Here is a 20,641-nt window from a genome sequence, read left to right on the forward strand (position 1 = left end):
TAGAAACTTCATGTTTAAGAAATTATCATTTTTGAAAGTCAGCATGCTTTTTCCCATTTATTTTTATTTATTCAATGAATCTATCAACTGTCTAGTAAGAGCATATAACTAAACCAGAACATTTCAAATGTAACATGAATATCATGACTTGACTGAACTGAAGCTCTGAAGATCCTAAGATGTAAACAGAAAGTTAAAATGTAATCCTAAAGGTATGCTCTATACAATATACCAACAATTTCTAAGGTAAAAATTCAGAATGCTATTATAATACATACCTAGGAGTTGCTTTCTTGATGTGAGGTCTTTTATCATCTAAAATACAGTTTCTTAATGAGAAAGAAGAAAATACTGATTCATCTGTATACATTTTTAAATTACTTGTAATATTTTCCAACTTAAATTCAGCAAGTTTCAGAGAAGGATCACGAACATCTGTAAAAGCCTCCTGTGGAATAAGAAATCCAAACAGAAATCTGAAAATTATACAAAAATAGGTTTAAAGTATACTTTATGATATAAACTACTAGAAATTATTATATCTGCTTATCTGAAATATCAAAATTCTCTAATTTCGGGAGTGATGCAGGGGCTAATTCCAGGGCTTTGCACATGTTGAGTATGTACTTTACTGCTGAGCTATATATAACCTCTGCTCCAAAATTCTATATTTTCAAAGGACTCTCCAATAAAATGCCAAAAATAATTTATTTTTCACATTATTAGTTATATAAAAGTAATAGCTAATTAAAAATGGAAATGGTCAAAATTATTGTCAATTTAAAGTGAAAAGATCAACCATTTCTTCAGAAGAACACTACAAAATACACACAGAATATGAACAAGCATTACTGATAAACATTCACATATATAATTTTTCACAATAAAATGTATTTTCTTTTCTTCCTCAACTTACCTGTTCAGGACCTGGACTATACAGTACCATGGTGAGATAATCAGTTTTGAAACTCATATTTAGTGTTGTCTTAACTTGAGAAGCATGTGAATGTACTTCTACAACAGCAGCTGTTACCATAGTTGCTCCTTGAAAAATTATTGAGTAAGAGAAAAAAATATGAAAAGTAGCTTATTAGAACAACCATGAAATAGATTCAACAAATTAAGATGTTATTCAAGAAAATTAAAAATATTAGAAATTCACATATAGAATTTCTGGCTTGGGATTCTTTGCATAATAATTTGGGAATATTAAACACTCAGCACTCCTGTTTTCTATCAATGCTTCCATTTCTACTTTTATAATTTGGGAATAATAAAACTAACCACAGGGTTTGTTTTGAAGATTAAGTAAATCAGCATGTGTAAAATGTATACTAAAGTGCTTAACAATAAGTAAATAAAGCACCTGTCACATAGTTTAATATTGAAATTTTACTTTTAAAAAATAAGACCAAATAAGATACATTAGACGTTATTTTAAAAATTGTTCCACTAATCAGGACTCAAATATTGTGTTTCCTACATTTAAATTTTAATGAGAATGTTATATGTATATGATATATATTAAATGGGCTTATAAGGAAAACACATCAATTCCTAATTCTCATTCAACCCAACTCAAGAGACAAGATCAACATTCCAGGTAATTTATTTCTAATTAAGATAAAATTTACATAAAATGAAATAAATGAATCCTATCCGAATAACTTAATGAGACTTCATAAATGTATACATCCATGTAACCAACCCCCCAACATATGGAACATTTAAATCCCCCCCCGTGAAAGTCTCCTTAATTGATCTTTCCAGTCAAATTCCAACATCCCTACCATTCTAATTTCAATCATCATGGATTAATTTTGTCTGTGCCTAAATTCTATTTCAATGGAATAATACAGATTGTACCATTTCATGGTTGGCTTCTTTCAGTGAACATAATGTTTCTGAGATTTATTTATGTTACTACATGCATCAGTAGTTCACTTATGGAAGTAATCATGCACTCTGAAAACAGTTTATTCATTCACCTATTGAAAAACATTTGGATTATTTTTAGATTTGGACTTCTATGAATAAATCATTTTGTGTATATACACACTTATTTTGGAATAGGGTGGGGTTAAATACCTAAGTGTGGAGTTACTCTATTATAGGTAGGTGTATATTAACTGACAAACTCTTTGTCAAACTGGTTATACTACTTCATATTCCTACAGGTCATATGTGAAAGTTTTAGCAATTCCATTTTCTCCATCAACATTTGGCATTGTAAGTCTATTATAATAGTCTAGTAGACTAATATAATTCTTTATAGCTACAAATTTCTTTCAGCATTGCTTAAGTTGCAGTTCACAAATTTTTTCATATTTTATGTTGATCATTATTCAGTTCAAATGACATAGGTATAAAAATTTCCAGAAGAAAATTATTAAAATAACAATATATTCTAACCTTTATTTCTTGTGCCATCAATTTTAGATATTATCTTCATAATTCCGATTATTTATATATTATTTCATTCACCTGTCACATCTTCCTCTCCAGATTTAATTAGTTCTGTCTTTACTTCCTTATTATTATGGTTAATAACATTTGCTTATTTATATACTCTTTCTCTGTCTTCCCTTGCCCTCCAAACCTTTATATCAAGAGCTAACTTTTAATAGGTCACAGCAAGGGAGCTGCTCTGCTAGGTAAGAAATCCTAACCCAGAAGAAGGTCATCTACAAATGGTTTGGCACCTACATAGTCTTTCATGTGTTGTTGGACTACGTAATATTTTTCAGTGAAGAGATTTATAGTTTATTATAATACTGCCTCTGGAACTTTAGCTACACTGGTGCATCTCTCAAAAATGAAAATTCTTCTTTCCCATTCTAACAGTAGCTAAAAAATCATGGAAAATTCAGCACACTGTATTTCTGCATTACAATATACAGATTTCTTTCTTAAAAACAGAAAACTTACCATTCTCTCTATGCCACTTATAAAATATAGTTAAGTCCTCATCACACAAATTATGTACAATTTATGCTACTTTTCTTAGGATATAGGACATAATTCTACCTAACTTTTCTTCTTCTTTTCTATTTTTTTTTTTTTTTTTTTTTGTTCATTAAATAGTTTTGGTTCCTTTTTAATGAAAACCAAGTACTTCCAGCCTAGTCACATATATAATTTTGGGATTTCTTTAAAATGCACTCCTGGGTAGAACCATTATTGTTTGATATTTTCCACTTTCTGATTCCTAGTTTACCTTGCTGGAACATATTTTTAAACTCAATTTTTTAGGTATGGATATTTGGGAGTTTGAGTACATTTTTTTAATCTGTATTTTTTAGTTATAGTTGGACACAATACCTTTATTTCACTTATTTATTTTTATGTGGTACTAAGGTTCCAATCCAGAGTGCGAGGAGAGTGCTCTACCACTGAGTCAGAATCCCAGCCCAGAGTACACTTTAATCAATGAAAAATCTAAGAATTCTTTTGTTTTCACATTTTAGATGATGGTTTGGCCATATACAGAATCCTAGCTTTAAAATCACTTTTCTCAGAATTCTGAAATATTGCTCTATTTTCACCTATTATCCAGATTCCCATCTTATCAAGTTCTACTGATAATGCAAAAGCAATACACCCCTGCACACACACACAATCAATAATCTAGTCCCTTAGTAGGCAGCCTGTTTCTTTTTTTCTCGTAACTTTTAAAATCTTACCATTTTTGGTTCTGATAGTTAAAAAAAGGAAATTTTTTTTATATGGGGAGACATAGTTTACTCAAGCTGCTTAAAATCTGGTAGATTCTTTATAAGAGTTGACTTGATATTTTACTTAAATACAGAGTTTAATACCTATTTGGAAGCTTTCATTCTCTCAGATATTTCCCCTGCAGTATCTATTATTCTGGAATTGGGCTTTCTGAACTGAAGCAACACTTTTTCATCCCCGTGTTTTTGGGGATTTGTAGTTTATTATGATACTACCTCTGCTGCTATAGTTTCGATAAAGCAACTCTCTAAAATAGAATGTGAGAGAAGAGAATTTCTTTATTTTAGAGAGTTGCTAACAGTGGCTCAATTATGCAAAATTTAGTATGCTACACTTCTGCACTGTAAGTATATACTGTTCAATTATTTGTTTATTTTAGAAAACACTAATGTATTTATTGTTTCTTTCATGCTTGTGCTCTTGTGATTTTCCTCAAATCTGACCATTTATGTTTAACAATAAAGGACTGTGTTGATTAGATAGTAAGGATGGGTTTCCAGTATTGCTGTAAATGTAAGGTTATTTTTGTGTAAGGATTCTCCAAGTGGTAAAGCTATATAATACCTCAGGGCTTTGAAAATGTAGACATCATGGATTAGTAGGTTTTACTTTATGGTAGGTAGGTTTGGGGATCTCCAAATTGTACAATGAGGATAACACTTCATTATTCTGCATCAAAATCATCTTAGCATTCCTAACTAACCCAATTTTTCACACGCTAGTACTGAACTTAGCACCCAGCTATATTCCACATAGCACTTTGGATCTAACACTGGAAAACAACTTTCTAAGTTATGATTCCTTCTATCCTATTTTTCAGCCATTTATCTTGAAAACATATGTTAAAACCCATCATCTACAATGATCATCTTTCTATATACACTCATAATATTTTGATATTCCTAATACCATTGTATACTATTATAAGGATAAGGAAGAGGGTTGCAAGCAGATGGAAGGACCTATAGGAAAGTTGAGAAAAAAGTAACAAAACAGAACTAGGAATTTTAATTCAAAGGATAAATATCAACAGAATGATTAATAAAAGAGATAATTTATGAATGTCTAAATGGAATTAGAGCATTAGAAAGAGATTTATTAATCCTATGAGAAGAAGAAAGAGAAAGGGAAAGGAAAGAAAGAGAGGAGGAAGGAAAAAAGGAATAGAAGAAAGGAGAAAAGAGGGAGATGGGGCAGGGGACAAAGGAGAGGAGGGGGAGAATAAATAGAGAGAGGACAGAAAGCATGAAAAGGGGGAACCAATTTAAGGTTAACTTACCTCCTGAATGGTATGAAGCATTAGCTACTCCATTAGAATTGCCAGAGTGGTCTTTCACACTAGCAGGTGAGGCATTAACATCTTCATACCATAAGTTGCCATATAATGTTTTAAAAATAGTAGTCATATCTTCTTGACTAAGAATAAACTATTTAAAAAAATAATTTAGGAAAATAAAAAAAGAAAATACAAGGAAAAATGTTATGGGCCAGGGTAAGGCAATGACCAAACAGACTCCATTTTACCCTGAGACTCCATATCATGTAAGAAATGCTTCTCCCATAGGAAAGCCCCAACTCTGTACCCATCAACAGTTACCTAGCAATTCTTATAGAATGTAAAATTGTTCTCTTTGCTTTCTATATTTCTAGGGCAACGTACCTTGTCAGAGATTAACTGTCTAGACTTTAGTAACCATTCTCTAACTTGTACTCAACTAGGATCATTTTGACCCACTTCCTTTCTGCTTGCTTGCTGCTATGCCAACTGGAAAGTCTTGTGGGAAATACCAAAGTACCCATTATACTGTCTCATTAACTGCACAATTCAGCTTCTGTACTTTCTTGCTTATATTGGCTAAACCCTCAAACGTCCCTTTTGTGGGTTTTTTGTTTTTGTTTTTGGCTTAAATATGAGGCCAACTGAAGGTAGGCGCGTCACTCTGACCATCTCGCTTTTAGAGAGTTACAGTGTCTGCTGGTGGCCAGCAATAAAAGCTTAATTGGAATGGCAATGTGTGGTCTGAGAGTTATTTGAGGGTCTCGGTATTGGTATAACAACAACAAAAAAAAAGATTTGTTCTTTTTAATACCCCTATATCCTTCCCTTAAAATTCTCATGTAAGAAAAATGAAAAACTTATTTAATTTTAGCTCTCTAACTGAAATTTAGATTAAAATTTTAATGCATAAGAACATTCAGTTTTCTAAATGCCATGTGATCTTTAGGAATTTGTGAAATACACAACTAAATTAGATAACTACTGGCAGTGAACTACTTGTTATGAATGTGCCAAATAATCCAGTAATTTTAAACCTTTAAAATGAACTTTCATTGGTCAGTAGTTATCCAATACTTTGGACACTTTTGATTATTAATCATCTATTTTATAAAAGATAGAAGAGCCAAAATAACAGTATATTTGTGTGATGAAATATATAATGTGTTTTGCATGAATTATTTTATTTCAATCTCACAAAAGTCTTAAGTATGTGAAATATAATCCTGATTTTATAAGAAAATAAACCTAAACAGTTAAGTAAAATGCTTAAGTTCACATAAACTTCAATAACTCCCTCACAGTTAACTTCAAACCCCACTTGTTTTGAAAGTAGCCTATACCAACACCATAAGACCTATCATGAGAGATATAGTGGTTAATTGTATGTACACACAAAGGTATGGTATGTTTCATTAGTTTGGTTCACAGTAGCTAAATATCTTGTCAAATATTATTCTAGACATTCTTCTAAAGTTTTTTGTTTGATGAGATTAACATTTAAATCAGTAGATTTTGAGCAAATGAGACTCCTTTCCATGACAGAGTTGGCCTCATCCAATCAGTTGAATGCATTCCCTAGAAAGAAGACTGACCCCTTTCAAGCAAGAATTTTGCTGCAGGCTACCTTAAGACTGCTGCAACATCAACATTTTCCTGTGCCTTGTATTGGCCTACCTTGTACCTTTTGAACTTGTTAGCCTCCACATCATATGCACCAATTTCTTAAGCTAAATCTCTCCCTTTTACCCCTACCACACCATTCCTATTATTTATTTCTTTGGAGAACCATGAATAAAGTAACAGCATTTATATATTTAAAGAAATGAGTTTTAAATTGATGTATGTGATCAAGACAGTTTTTTTAATTGCGAAATTGTGACTTAATTCTGAACTTGTCAAAACTGTTTTTATTTCTGGTTGTAAAAAGCTAAAGGGATTTTAATTACACAAAATTTTACAGTTGTATTGAAATCAGGCTTCCTTTGACTGTACTTCATCTAGTTTTTAAGATAAAGTCCATATATACTTTATTCATGCTACCTATGTTTTTTTAAAAACTTTCATTCATTCTCTTTTTACTCATGACACTATTTTGTGCTCATTATGGTGCAAGCATTGCAAAAATAATATGTTCATATAAATTAGTTAGCTGAAATTAAATGTTAGAACTTTTAAATCATTTCTTTCAATTAGTACAGTACAATGAATTCCCCTCAAATACTGATTTTTAATCCTAACTCTTCAATCTAGACAGCAGCTCACTGGAAGAAGCTAGAAGAATTGTAAGGATTGCAAGACCGCTGATATATGGCTCCTACAAGTCAGGGCAGGCAGAAATCAAAAGTTGTTGCACTTGGTCTGCATACATGAGACTAAATGACTTCATTCCAGCTTCTGACAGAGAATAAGGTCCTAGGGTATAAACATGAGGTCCAAAAGGGATAAAATATGTGGGCTGTGGAGTGAGCTACGGCAATACTTGCTAATTGTTCAGGTGAATCAGGGTAGGGGAAGACTGAACTTCCTCCTAGTGAATCTGCCCCAGAAGGCACCCAGGTATTTGCAGGTGATCTGCAGCATCACATGAATATTCTGCATGAAGTCTCCTGAGAACAGTGAGCGAAAACAAAATCTCTGTTGCCACACGAAAATCTGCCTAATAACATAGTGGGATGTGGATCTCCCTGCATTCTGGGTAGAATATGCTATTTATGTTTTTTAAGTTTCTATCTGTTCTCTTACCAATATAAAGAGAATTTAAATATTTCAAAAATTTATCTGAAGACACCATTCATCCCCAACCCTATAAGTTAACGCATTCATATTACCTTACTTACTAAAAGCTTAAAGACTCTCAGTTGACACCATCACATTTTAAACACTATATATAATTTTGACTTAAAAAGTCTGAAATCTCAAACATGATGGTTTTCTCTTTTTGAATAAAATTTTATAGAGAAATAGAAAGGAAAACTGGGGATGGAAGGAGGGGAAGGATCTAAGTAGATTTCTTTAAGAATAAACAGAGTATATGTTGCTGCCACTTCAGTAAAGCATGTGATAATAGTTTTGACTTCAATCCTGTCAGAAGGGAAAAATAAGGACTTGTGGGTGGTGTGTTAGAGATCTGCAAAGTAATGTCAATGAACAAAGCTATAACTAAGGTGATGACAACATTTACCATTTTCACCTTCAACCTCCCCACTCCTCTAGACATTCTCTTCCTTTAACTTTTTTTTTTACAGGTTATTTCATATTTTACCATAGTTTTAAATATTATATGCTGATAACTTATCAAATAATATTTCCAGCCTAGACCTGTCCACTAAATTCTCCATGAATACAACTAATTGTTTCCTTCATGGAATTTATCACAATTTATAACTATTTTAAATACGTGTCCATTCACTTTTTACTATCTAACTACTGCATATTCCAGATCACCATCACCACCAACCACTGCCTTAGACTTGTAAGTTACATGAAGTAAAATGTTATATCTTCTTTGTCACTATATCTCCAGCACCTAACACAAGGCTTCACACACAGTAAGTACTCATTTGTATTTATATTTTAACTGGCAGCAAATCCTTAAATTAGAGTATCTGTTAAAAGAGCAAACGGAGAATATTAAAAAATTCTAGACTAATAAGTCACAATTTCCCTTCTGACCGAACTGATTATATAAAAATTCTACCCAAAAAAGTTCTTATACTCCAAAGCAACATTTCCCATGAAAAACAACAACAACAAAAACAAAAACAGAAATCAAAGAGCAACCAGAATGTTACCTCCATAGGTTTTAGCTGAGCATTTACATTAAAACAAGGAACTTCTTGGTACCATTCCCAGGACATATTTCGCTCAACAACCACTTCAAGATTTAATGGCAGTAATAGGTCCAGTACTTCCTGGTATGCATCATTAAAATACTGAGACCTGTAAGTAGAAACAAAATTTCTATGAACTGTTTCATATATAGTCAGATGAGGGTGGAGGGACAAAGATTAACTTATATAAACTTCTATATAAAAGAGAAATCAATAAATTTTGGGTATGAAGAAACTCTGTTGGGCTACATTTTACATATCAACATGAGAGATGTTCTGTCCCTATAGAAACAAAGGTGACTTTATCTGATAAATTAATTTTTTAAATAGCATTTTACAATGTGGTAAAAAGTGACAAAAAATACTCGCTGTATTCCAAATCCAGAACTATCTCTATATAATCAGTAAACAACCATTACATAAAACCTCATTATAAAAACATTTTACTACACTGATTCAGATATGTAGCAGAATACTGCATATTTCCTTACTTTAAAAAGAAATAAAGTTGTACCATATGAAATTTCTATTTCTATGGATCAAAATAGCTGAGTATGTACAATTTTATATAAAGCTGAACCATATTTGGTTTTCCAAGTACTGATAAAAGTAGGATTGATGCTCAAGAATCAAGAAAAGATCAGGTCACTGAATTCCTTTGTTAGATATGAAGTGTACCTCAAAGCTCACATGTAAGAAAATGCAAGAAGGTTCAGAAGTGAAATGATTAGATTATGAGAGTTGTGATCCAGTCAGTGGATTAATCCACTAAAAAGGATTAACTGGGTTCAATGACAGAAATTAAATGGGTTGTATCTGAAGATAGTAAGGCATGGCTAGAGGAGGCAGGTCACTGGGGACATGCCTTTGGGATTTATATTTTGTCCCTGTTGAGCAGAGCTCTCTCTCTCTGCATCTTGATTGCCGTGTCCTGAGCTGTTTCCTCCTCCATATCTCAGCCATAATCTTTTGCCTCATTTCAAGCCTAAAGCAATGGAGTCAGCCATCTATGAACATAGACCTCTGAAACCAGGAGCCCCAAATAAATTTTTTCATCTTTCTTATCAGGCCTTGTGATAAGTAACAAAAAAGCTGACTAAAACACCCTTCAAGGACAATATGACCATAGAAGCTTCCTACTGTATCTTCAAGTGACAATCTCAAACAATTAGTAATGTATTTATAGTTTAACTGACAGCAAATCCTTAAATTAGAATATCAGGATACTACTGTAATTTTAGCTATTGTTTATACAATGGGAAAGAAATATGGGAATCATCAAGGATCTCTCAGAATGTCTAGTTATCAAACCAATTGATGAATGGAATACAGAGTGGCATTATACTTATCCATGCATGCATGCTTGCAATCTTCTACTTAACTGTAATAAAATAAGGAATCTAAAAACTCTATAAGGTAATACTGCATATTCAACTTTAATGGCTATATATCATAACATAGAGCTAAGTCCTAAGTCATTTAATCAGCCTTCTATCATGAAAAATATGTTATTTCTAGTTCTTCACTGTAATAAATACTTGGATCATAGCCTTCAAAATATTTGAGTAAATAAACTATAAGAAACATAAATACTAAATTAAAACATTATTTCCTCTGGAAAAATCTTTTGTGTTAATATTACTCTATATCTTGGGGCTAGATAATTTGGCTATGTGTGCCTACAAGTTCTTTGAACTTTTTCTATCAAAGTATTTCATATAATGCATTTTAGTGTATACAGTCCACTTATGAATTTCAATTATAGTGAAAACTTCATGGGAAGGCACTGGACTATGTTTATCTTATTCTTTGTTGTGTTACTAGTATTAGTTCAGATTATTGGCATAAGTAATATAATTAATAAATATTTGCTAAACTGTATTCAAGAAATTGGATTAAGATATATACAACAATATAAAGAACTTGTTGTCCTTGCTTATGTGGAGAAAAATAGTAACTAAACTGTATTTTCACAAACCAATTACTTTTTAAAAGTTATTTCAGGAAAAAGTGGTTATACTCTAGTTGAACAATTCTATTTGTAAGAATTCAACCTACAGAAATGAATTGTCCAAAAAAAGTAAAGAAGATGATCATATCAGTACTGAGAAACAAACAAAAAAAAATCATCATTATAGTGTTATAATATCAAAAAGAAATTGAATCAATTTAAATTCCTAACAAAATTTATTTTTAAAAACTAAGTAATAAACTATTAAGAAAAAATTATGCATTCAAAATAAAAACATGAAAAAATACAGCCTGTTGTTAGAAAAAAGCAATTTACAACACAAGCCACACAATATAATCCTAATTTTACTGAAGTTAAATATAAATGCAAATAAAATGAACTGTAACAAAAAGACCAAATTGTTAGCAGTTATTTTGGGATATTCAAGAGATTGTTAACAATCTTTTATGCTCATTATCAATAAAATTAACCATTTTGGAGATAAAATAATAAATATTATGATTATTACAGACAATTGTGGACTCTTGTTAAACACAAGCAATCTATTTTACGAATAGATTCACACCTCATTTACATCTACCATTTCTTTAAAACAAACAATACATGATGAAATGAAAGTATAAATATTCTATTTTAGCAATGGAAACTTACATTTCAAACTCTCCAGGTTACTGAACCACTTGAAACTTCAAGGTATTAATGCATATTATAGCCTACTAATAAAACAGAAATCTCTTATCTTAGTATTTTCCTGTAATTTCCAAAATCCCTGGACTTAGATAACAAATCATTCAACATTTTCCAACTGTCTTCACTAACTATATCATTCATTTCTTATCTTAACCGAAACATGGCTTTCCAAGAAGTTCTATAAACAGATGTCAGTTTTTCTCCAATAACCTGCCTATCTCAGGGTAAGAGAAATAATTTTTCTTAATTTGTGATGATGCCTCCCATCTCTCACTGTTCCTTTAAGAATAACAAGACCCAGGTTTACCACTTTTACTCATGCTATAATACATCAACAAATAGTTCTTATTTTTTAAGACTGATATTATTGAATCTCCAATCTATATATGCCTCTATATCCTTTCACATTATCACTACCCTCTTGTCTTTAATATCTTCCGTCACCATTATTCATTAGCATGACCCTCATTCAATAGAATCCTGGCCCCCTAACCTTAAGTCACACCAGCTTGTCAAGAATTCAGTGTCACTCAACAGCTAAACAGTGAAACCAACCTAGATGCCCTTCAACAGATGAATGGATAAAGAAACTGTGATATATATACACAATGGAATATTACTCGGCATTAAAAGAGAATAAAATTATGGCATTTGAGGTAAATGGGTGGAGTGGGAGAATATCATATTAAGTGAAGTAAGCCAATCCTTAAAAACCAAAGGCCGAGTATTTCTTCTGGTAAGTGAATGCTGATCCATAATAGGGGGGTGCTGTGAGAAGAATGTAGAAATTTTGATAGGGCCAAGGGGAAGGAGGAAAAGGGTGGTGGGCATGGGGGCAGGAAAGATGATGGAATGATATGAACACCAATACCCTAGGTACATGTATGACTGCACATGTGGTATGACTCTACATCGTGTACAACCAGAGAAATAAAAAGTTGTGCTCTATTTTTGAGTACAATGAATCAAAAAGCTTTCTGCTTTCATGGATAACTGATTAGAACTAATAAAAATAAATTTAAAAAAAGAATTCAGTGTCACTTGAATCCAACTAGCTGTAGCACTTCCAATACAAAACAATTTTTAAAAGACTATAATTGATATTCCCAAAAATATTTGAGGGAGAGAGAATCACAAAATGAAGTATAGTTAAAATAAACTACAATCCCACTGCAAACAATTTAAGCTACCAAAGTCTTTAATGTAGAAAGACTTACACAATGAAAACTACAGAACCCTAAAGAGAGAAATAGAAGAAGATCTTAGAAGATAGAAAAATATACCCTGTTCATGGATAGGCAGAACTAACATCATCAAAATGGCGATATTACCAAAAGTTCTCTATAGGTTTAATGCAATGCCAATCAAAATCCCAATGGCATTTCTTGTAGAAATAGAGAAAGCAATCATGAAATTCATATGGAAAAATAAAAGACCCAGAATAGCAAAAACAATGCCAAGCAGGAAGTGTGAATCAGGCGGTACAGCGATACCAGACTTCAAACTATACTACAGAGCAATAGTAACAAAAACAGCATGGTACTGGTACCAAAACAGGCGGGTGGACCAATGGTACAGAATAGAGGACACAGAAACCAATCCACAAAACTACAACTATCTTATATTTGATAAAGGGGCTAAAAGCATGCAATGGAGGAAGGATAGCATCTTCAACAAATGGTGCTGGGAAAACTGGAAATACATATGCAACAAAATGAAACTGAATCCCTTTCTCTCGCCATGCACAAAAGTTAACTCAAAATGGATCAAGGAGCTTGATATCAAATCAGAGACAAATAGAAGAAAAAGTTGGCTACGATCTACATACTGTGGGGTCGGGCTCCAAATTCCTCAATAGGACACCCATAGCACAAGAGTTAATAACTAGAATCAACAAATGGGACTTACTCAAACTAAAAAGTTTTTTCTCAGCAAAAGAAACAATAAGAGAGGTAAATAGGGAGCCTACATCCTGGGAACAAATCTTTACTCCTCTCACTTCAGATAGAGCCCTAATATCCAGAGTATACAAAGAACTCAAAAAATTAGACAATAAGATAACAAATAACCCAATCAACAAATGGGCCAAGGACCTGAACAGACACTTCTCAGAGGAGGACATACAATCAATCAACAAGTACATGAAAAAATGCTCACCATCTCTAGCACTCAGAGAAATGCAAATCAAAACCACCCTAAGATACCATCTCACTCCAGTAAGATTGGCAGCCATTATGAAGTCAAACAACAACAAGTGCTGGAGAGGATGTGGGGAAAAGGGTACACTTGTACATTGCTGGTGGGACTGCAAATTGGTGCAGCCAATTTGGAAAGCAGTATGGTGATTTCTGGGAAAGCTGGGAATGGAACCACCATTTGACCCAGCTATTCCCCTTCTCAACCTATTCCCTAAAGACCTAAAAAGAGCATGCTACAGGGACACTGCTATATCGATGTTCATAGCAGCACAATTCACAATAGCAAGACTGTGGAACCAACCTAGATGCCCTTCAATAGACGAATGGATAAAAAAAAATGTGGCATTTATACACAATGGAGTATTACTCTGCATTAAAAAATGACAAAATCATAGAATTTGCAGGGAAATGGATGGCATTAGAGCAGATGAGGCTAAGTGAAGCTAGCCAATCCCTAAAAAACAAATGCCAAATGTCTTCTTTGATATAAGGAGAGTAACTAAGAACAGAGTAGGGACGAAGAGCAAGAGAAGAAGATTAACATTAAACAGGGATGAGACTTGGGAGGGAAAGGGAGAAAGAAGGGAAATTGCATGGAAATGGAAGAAGACCCTCAGGGTTATACAAAATTACATACAAGAGGAAGTGAGGGGAAAGGGAAAAAAAATACAAGGGGGAGAAATGAATTACAGTAGAGGGGCTAGAGAGAGAAGAGGGGAAGGGAGGGGAGGGGAGATGGGATAGTAGAGGATAGGAAAGGCAGCAGAATACAACAGACACTAGTATGGCAATATGTAAATCAATGGATGTGTAACTGATGTGATTCTGCAATCTGTATACAGGGTAAAAATGGGAGTTCATAACCCACTTGAATCAAAGTGTGAAATATGATATATCAGTATGTAATGTTTTGAACAACCAACAATAAAAATTAAAAAAAAAATTTAGAAAAAAATTACACTGTACTCAAATATACTTGCAAAAAACTTACCTATATAGTCTCATTTCACTCAGCTTTATTGTTATCAAGTCAATAATAGGTGGGGGATAGCTCTGGCTCTCTGATATTTGAACAAATGTATTTTTCATTGTGATAAGTCCAAAATCAGCAACGAAAACATTTTCAGAAACAGGAGACTGTGGGATAACCACAACTGGGGCTTTGATGTGAATATCTAATGCAAATCTAGAACTCCTTTGTGCCAGTTCTTTTACACCAGTAGCAGCCATTCCTGCTGCCTGAACAGTTGCTTCAGCCAAGGCTTGTTTTGCTGCTTGAAAATTATCTATAAAAGCCTAAAGACAGAATGATATTCCTATTAACATTACCATTAATAAGATTTATTAAATATGTATTAATGTTTCTAAACTTACCTCCATAAGAAAACCCTCTGACTTCACATAACCATGCATTATTTATTCAAAGTCTGTCTAAATTAAATCTTAACTTTCTGATGTAAAAATTGAGAAGTAAACACAAAGATATTGATAAAATAAAAATCTAGTCTCTTAAACAAAGCAAAATAAGGACGGGGAATGTTTCACTGATACCTATTCCTTTTATTAGTATACCTTCTCTGAAAGTAAAACATACAAACTCATACATACAACCACATACAACCTCAATGTAGAGAGGCCATCTATGTTTGTAAAATTTTAAAAGAAAAGATAAAATATCTTTCTTTAAGGATTCTGAAGTAAGTTTTCAAATTTCTAAAATTCTAGAAAAATTACCTTAATAATAAAATATATCAGATTAAAATTAATTTTCACATTCTGAAAAAAACCTACATTTTATTTTCAGTAATTTTTAAATAAAAGGTATCATAAGAGGGCTCAGTGACATAATGTTTTGAGTAATAAACATAAATTAGACGAAGAAGGTTTGTTCATCCTTATATTATGTCTACAAACCTATATGGTAACCTCAATTTGAAAAATCACAAAAGTTCTAAGTGATTAAAACTCTGAAATAACAAAAGAGGGCTCCATATCCCCCAAATATATCCAAGTAAATATATAAATCCCTTTCTTATAAAAACTGCTAATCTTATCAATATGTATGCCATGTTGTATATGTACAATACATATGCATACTTGGCCTATTTATTCTATTTATATCCTTAGATTTGATTATCTAGTTTATACACCAAAATTTAGAAACAAGATTTTTTTAAAAAGTGACATCATAAAGACAGGTATGACACTCACAGGAAAAAATAGCTGATGGCAATGGTAAAACAGAAAACAAAATATGAAAAGCACAACTAAGAACGCAGAAGCTTTAACACAAAGTCATATAGGAATCACATCCAAACATCCACAGAATTATAAAGAAATAAAAAATGTAACTTTCTTAACAATGACATGAGACCAAAACAAACTTTAATTGTGTTTGGCATTTTTAAAATTGGAGCTGGAAATCAGGCAAAGCAAATACTTAAGTCAATGATATATAAAAGATTTCAATTAATATATAGTATATAACAATAACACTACATATATTAATATGGTAATATATAAAATATAATTTCAATTAAATAGAATATACCCATGTGAAAATGATGCTATATAAACAAGGTACTGAACATTTCAGTCACTATTATAAAAGGTACACAGAAAATTATTAATTTTTTTTAAAAAGCAAGGAATTCTTGCTATTGTTCATTGGTTTGATTATCTAGTTAATACACCAATTCTAAACTAGTATAAAAGAATTAAAATACTTACTATTATGGAATATAGAAATTTTGTGACAAAAACGACTTCAATGCAACCAACAGTTAAATTAAACCGAACGTCAACCACATTCATATCTGTGTCTGCAGAACCAGCAGTTACATTCGTGTAAAAAACCATTTTGAAGCTGAAAACTTCTTTTCCAGTGATATACACAGCCTTAATGAGAGAACAATCCAATGATTAGAATCCATTTTTTAAGTAAAATGCCTCAGGATAAAAACAAAACAAAGCAAAATATAATAAAAGACATACATATTTGGAAAATTTCCCACATATTCAAGCCAGCACAAATGAGGCTACAATTCTCACTGCTTTATTAGAACCTACACTATACAGTTTTTCAAACTGATGGTGGCAGCTCCCTTTGTAGGTCATGAAATCATGTTAGTAGGTATGGCTCAGCATTTTATTTTTAATGAAGATAAAATTTCAGAGTATGCATTCTCACTTAAGAGTTTATACTTTTGTATCCAAGAGTCATCATTTAAATGAAAAATCCTCGCTCACTTTCAAAAGTCTGAAAAAAAACTATATTTACAACTTACTAAAAACTACCTTCTCTTGATCTGAGATATAGGAACAGATTTTCCAGATTCTTTAAAGGGATCTCCTATTTCTATACTCCTCATTCCTTATTGGTTTGTGAAGACCCATCTTACTTGTCAATTTGGAATTACTTACAAAGGCTTAAAATTTCAAGCTCTGTAATACCAGTTAAAAATGGTAGAGACGACAGAAGACATAAAATGTATTCTAATACTTTGGAACATGGAAGGACACTAATTTACTGTCCTATCAACTCTCTTAAATTCTAGAAGCAAGAACAGGGAGCTGAAGAACCATCAACAGGCAAATAAATTCCAACCACAGCATCAATAATCCTCAGGAGTCAAAGATATGAGGTCTGAAAAGAAGTCTACAGTATGCTTCTGTCTAGGATGCATAAACTAGAGAGAAAGTCATTCCAAACCCTAAAACAAGAATAAACCAAATAAACCACCACAATTTTTCGTGGAACCATTAGAAATAGGAGTCTCTTGACAACAAAACACCCTAAAACATAAGGGAAAACTTTTATCTTCAAGGAAAGTCAGAAGATAAGCACCAGCTCACTTGTGGTAGAAAGCAGGATAGAGAGATGCCAGGTACCATACAAGCTAGGTAAAATGCCTCAGAATAAAAACAAAACAAAGTGATAAAGATGGACTGTGAACTGATGTGAGATAATGAAACCCTGGAAGCCATAAACACAAGACTAGTTCACACTCAGCTGAAGGTACTTCATGGACCTCTCTGGGAGATCATGAGAAAGACAAAGTAGAACATCAGACAGAGTATTCCTTGGTATATTCCTGGAAAAGGAAAGAAGACTCCAATGCAAAAAAGTCCAAAGGACCACCAGGATTATCCACTTCTCAGAACAAAATCTTAAGATACAAAAGGGCAGAAAACCTGGCCATCAAGGTTCAGGTGAAGATTCAAAATTCTAGGGACAAGGATATGAGAAAACTATACCTGGGGGAAGAACAAGAAATCCTCCTTGGACAATATCTTTCGAGGTCCCCTTCTGCTGTGACACAGTAGGATATTTGGTCCCATGTAGGAGCCACCAAATATATCAGTTAAATGCCATGAGGAAAAGGGACAGGGTCACCCAGAATGTTCCATTTCTGAGACCTAGAGAAATAGGCAAATGTTCTATGGACCTCTGAAACCATGAGTCCCAAAATAAACTTTTCCTTCTTATAAACTGTTCTAGTCAGGTCTTTTAGTCACAGCAGTGAAAAAGCTGATTAGAATACTCTTAAGTCCATTTGTGCATTTCTCCTTTCTTCTTGTCAAATTCCAAATGCTGACTTCCTGGCTCAAGAAGTACGGGTTTTCTGATCTTACTATTTAATATTCCTTCACTCTTCAGACCTCATTATTCAAGAATTATCTGTCCAACTCCACAAGAGTATCAAATCCAGAATCCATACTATTTTATATCCAGTAACAAAACACCTACTCTTCAGTCACTAAGCATTCAGTTCAAACAGCTCTCTTAACATAACAGCTATATTGGTTAGCATCCCTGGAAATAAGCTTTAAAAAAATCTCAGCCCTTCTGATGTTGGCATCTGAAACTCATTATGACATGCAGGGTACTCGAAGAAAAGAAATGAAATTTGAGATTAGGTAATTTGCTAAGGATCACACAACTACTAAGGAATAGAGCCAAGATAATCCGATATGCCTGACTATAAAACTCATACACATTGCTAAAATTTAGCAAAGTATGACCACTCTTCAAGGACAATCATATTTAGTGATGTAGTATTAATGAAAACAAATTCTTACCTTTTTGTACACAGCCATTATATCAGAATCCAAAACAATTATATTCCTTAGCTTGGCATTTATTTCCATAACTGAAGTCCTCATAATCATTTCAGAATCAAGTCCTAAGGAAATAAAAAGATGACTAATAGTTTTTATTTGTTTCATTTAATCATTTATTGGATTTATTTTATGAGATTTATTACCTTCAATCTTAATTTCGGCAATGTTATGTTTCTGATCTTGAATAAAAATCCGTATACATGATAATTCTGCTAAAATCTGCAAGGTTATAATATCTTCATTCATGGATAGTTTTAAAGCTATAAAAAAAAAAGTCATATTGTAAAATAAAAGGAAAAGTTTAGCAGTTACCATACTACACTTAAAAAGTAACTGAACTATCAACATAAATAATGATATTAAAAGTCTGCTTTGCATCAACTAAAAGCAAAATAAGACATTTCCTACTGGCTTAGGATTTCTAAAGAATTATCATACCTAATGAAAAAAAAAAAGCAAAATGAAATACTGTTCCTAAGGGAGACTACTTATTTGAAACTAAGCAACTGTAGCTATAAAATTCTAAACTTCTAAGACTTGATGTCTACTAGGAAACACCTATCATTGTGAAAATTATAAATTTTTGTTGCTTTTAAATAGTAATAGGCTGAGCACACCTAATCCAAAAATCCAAAACAGGGCTCCAAAATCTAAAACATTTTAGCACACATGAGACTTAAAAAGTTTCAGATTTTGAAGAATTTCAAATTCTTGGACTGGGATACTCAATCTTATTCTGATTAAAAATACACTCTGAACAAAACTGGGGACGTAGCTCATTTGGCAAAGTGCTTGCCTAGCATGTATGAGACCCTAGGTTTGATCCTTAGCACTGAAAGAAGAAAAAAAAAAATGTACACACACAAATAATTCACAACTCTGATATTACTCAAATTTTGTTAGTTTTTTTATTTGTTCTATGGTACTGGGGATTGAATCAAAGGGCACTTCCCCACTGAGCTACTTCAGTTTTTATTTTGAAACAGGGTCACGCTAAGTTACCAAGGCTTACATTCCTCTTAATCTAAAATAATGCTATTTAATTATTAAATGCATGAATTTTAATCCAAATCAAATACTTCTACTATATAATCTTCTGTATAATCAGCTGCATGACAAAAATCTTTTCTTCAGCAGTAATTGGTTTCCTTTGCCTTTAATATTATTTTCTAAAATTAACTCAATAAATCATGAATCCTTTGGATAGTAGTCTATACACCAGAATCCTGAAGTCATTAATATAAGTTAACAATAAGTCCCAGTCCTAAATTTAATGATCTACTTGTTTAAAAAAGAAATTGCAATTGAATTTTAAAGAAAGATACCCAATTTTTTAATGACATCTCCTTTGTCTTCAGTCTCTGGAACAGACACTGAGGTTGGTTTTTCCACTGATTGTGGAAGGATGTTATTGAGATAATTCATTGTATTCAGAAGTGCTTCAGTATGTAAATGAATATCCAAAGATGAAAAATTCACCTAAAGAACGAAGCTGATTTTAATAACAGGTCAATAAAAATTTGCTTGTGTAGTCTCTATAAGGACTTACGCTTTGTGCTATCAAGGATACAATTTATAATATTGTTTTATCCTCAAGGATTTTATAATGAGAGATAATTTCCATAATACACTTGGACAAAAAAAAATACACACAATTAAAAGTAAATTGTTATTCAATCATACCTTAAGCAGTTGTAAAACATTGTTATAGGTACTTTTCAAATTAGGTGCATTATTTTCAGCCTATCAAAAGAGAAAACAAGTCATTAATATAAGTTAACAAGTCTATTAGCATATCTTAGGAAAATGTGTT

The 20,641-nt window shown here is 32.4% G+C and overlaps 1 protein-coding gene across 6 annotated transcripts in view; it reads right to left on the reverse strand.

Moving 5' to 3' along the window:
• Vps13a (vacuolar protein sorting 13 homolog A) overlaps positions 1-20,641 on the reverse strand; it is a 255,843-nt gene that overhangs the window by 130,604 nt on the left and 104,598 nt on the right. For all 6 annotated transcript variants that reach the window (XM_071600547.1, XM_071600551.1, XM_071600552.1 and 3 more), the window contains 10 exons: positions 20,512-20,571; positions 20,154-20,307; positions 18,972-19,088; positions 18,787-18,890; positions 16,435-16,602; positions 14,696-15,000; positions 8,806-8,953; positions 5,015-5,162; positions 917-1,044; positions 279-448 (listed from right to left, as the gene is read on the reverse strand). In XM_071600547.1, coding sequence (XP_071456648.1) covers positions 279-448; positions 917-1,044; positions 5,015-5,162; positions 8,806-8,953; positions 14,696-15,000; positions 16,435-16,602; positions 18,787-18,890; positions 18,972-19,088; positions 20,154-20,307; positions 20,512-20,571 — 1,502 coding nt within the window. The remainder of the gene's footprint in view (positions 1-278; positions 449-916; positions 1,045-5,014; positions 5,163-8,805; positions 8,954-14,695; positions 15,001-16,434; positions 16,603-18,786; positions 18,891-18,971; positions 19,089-20,153; positions 20,308-20,511; positions 20,572-20,641) is intronic.

Source organism: Marmota flaviventris, chromosome 13 (assembly GCF_047511675.1).
Source record: "Marmota flaviventris isolate mMarFla1 chromosome 13, mMarFla1.hap1, whole genome shotgun sequence".
Taxonomy (NCBI): Eukaryota; Metazoa; Chordata; class Mammalia; order Rodentia; family Sciuridae; genus Marmota; species Marmota flaviventris.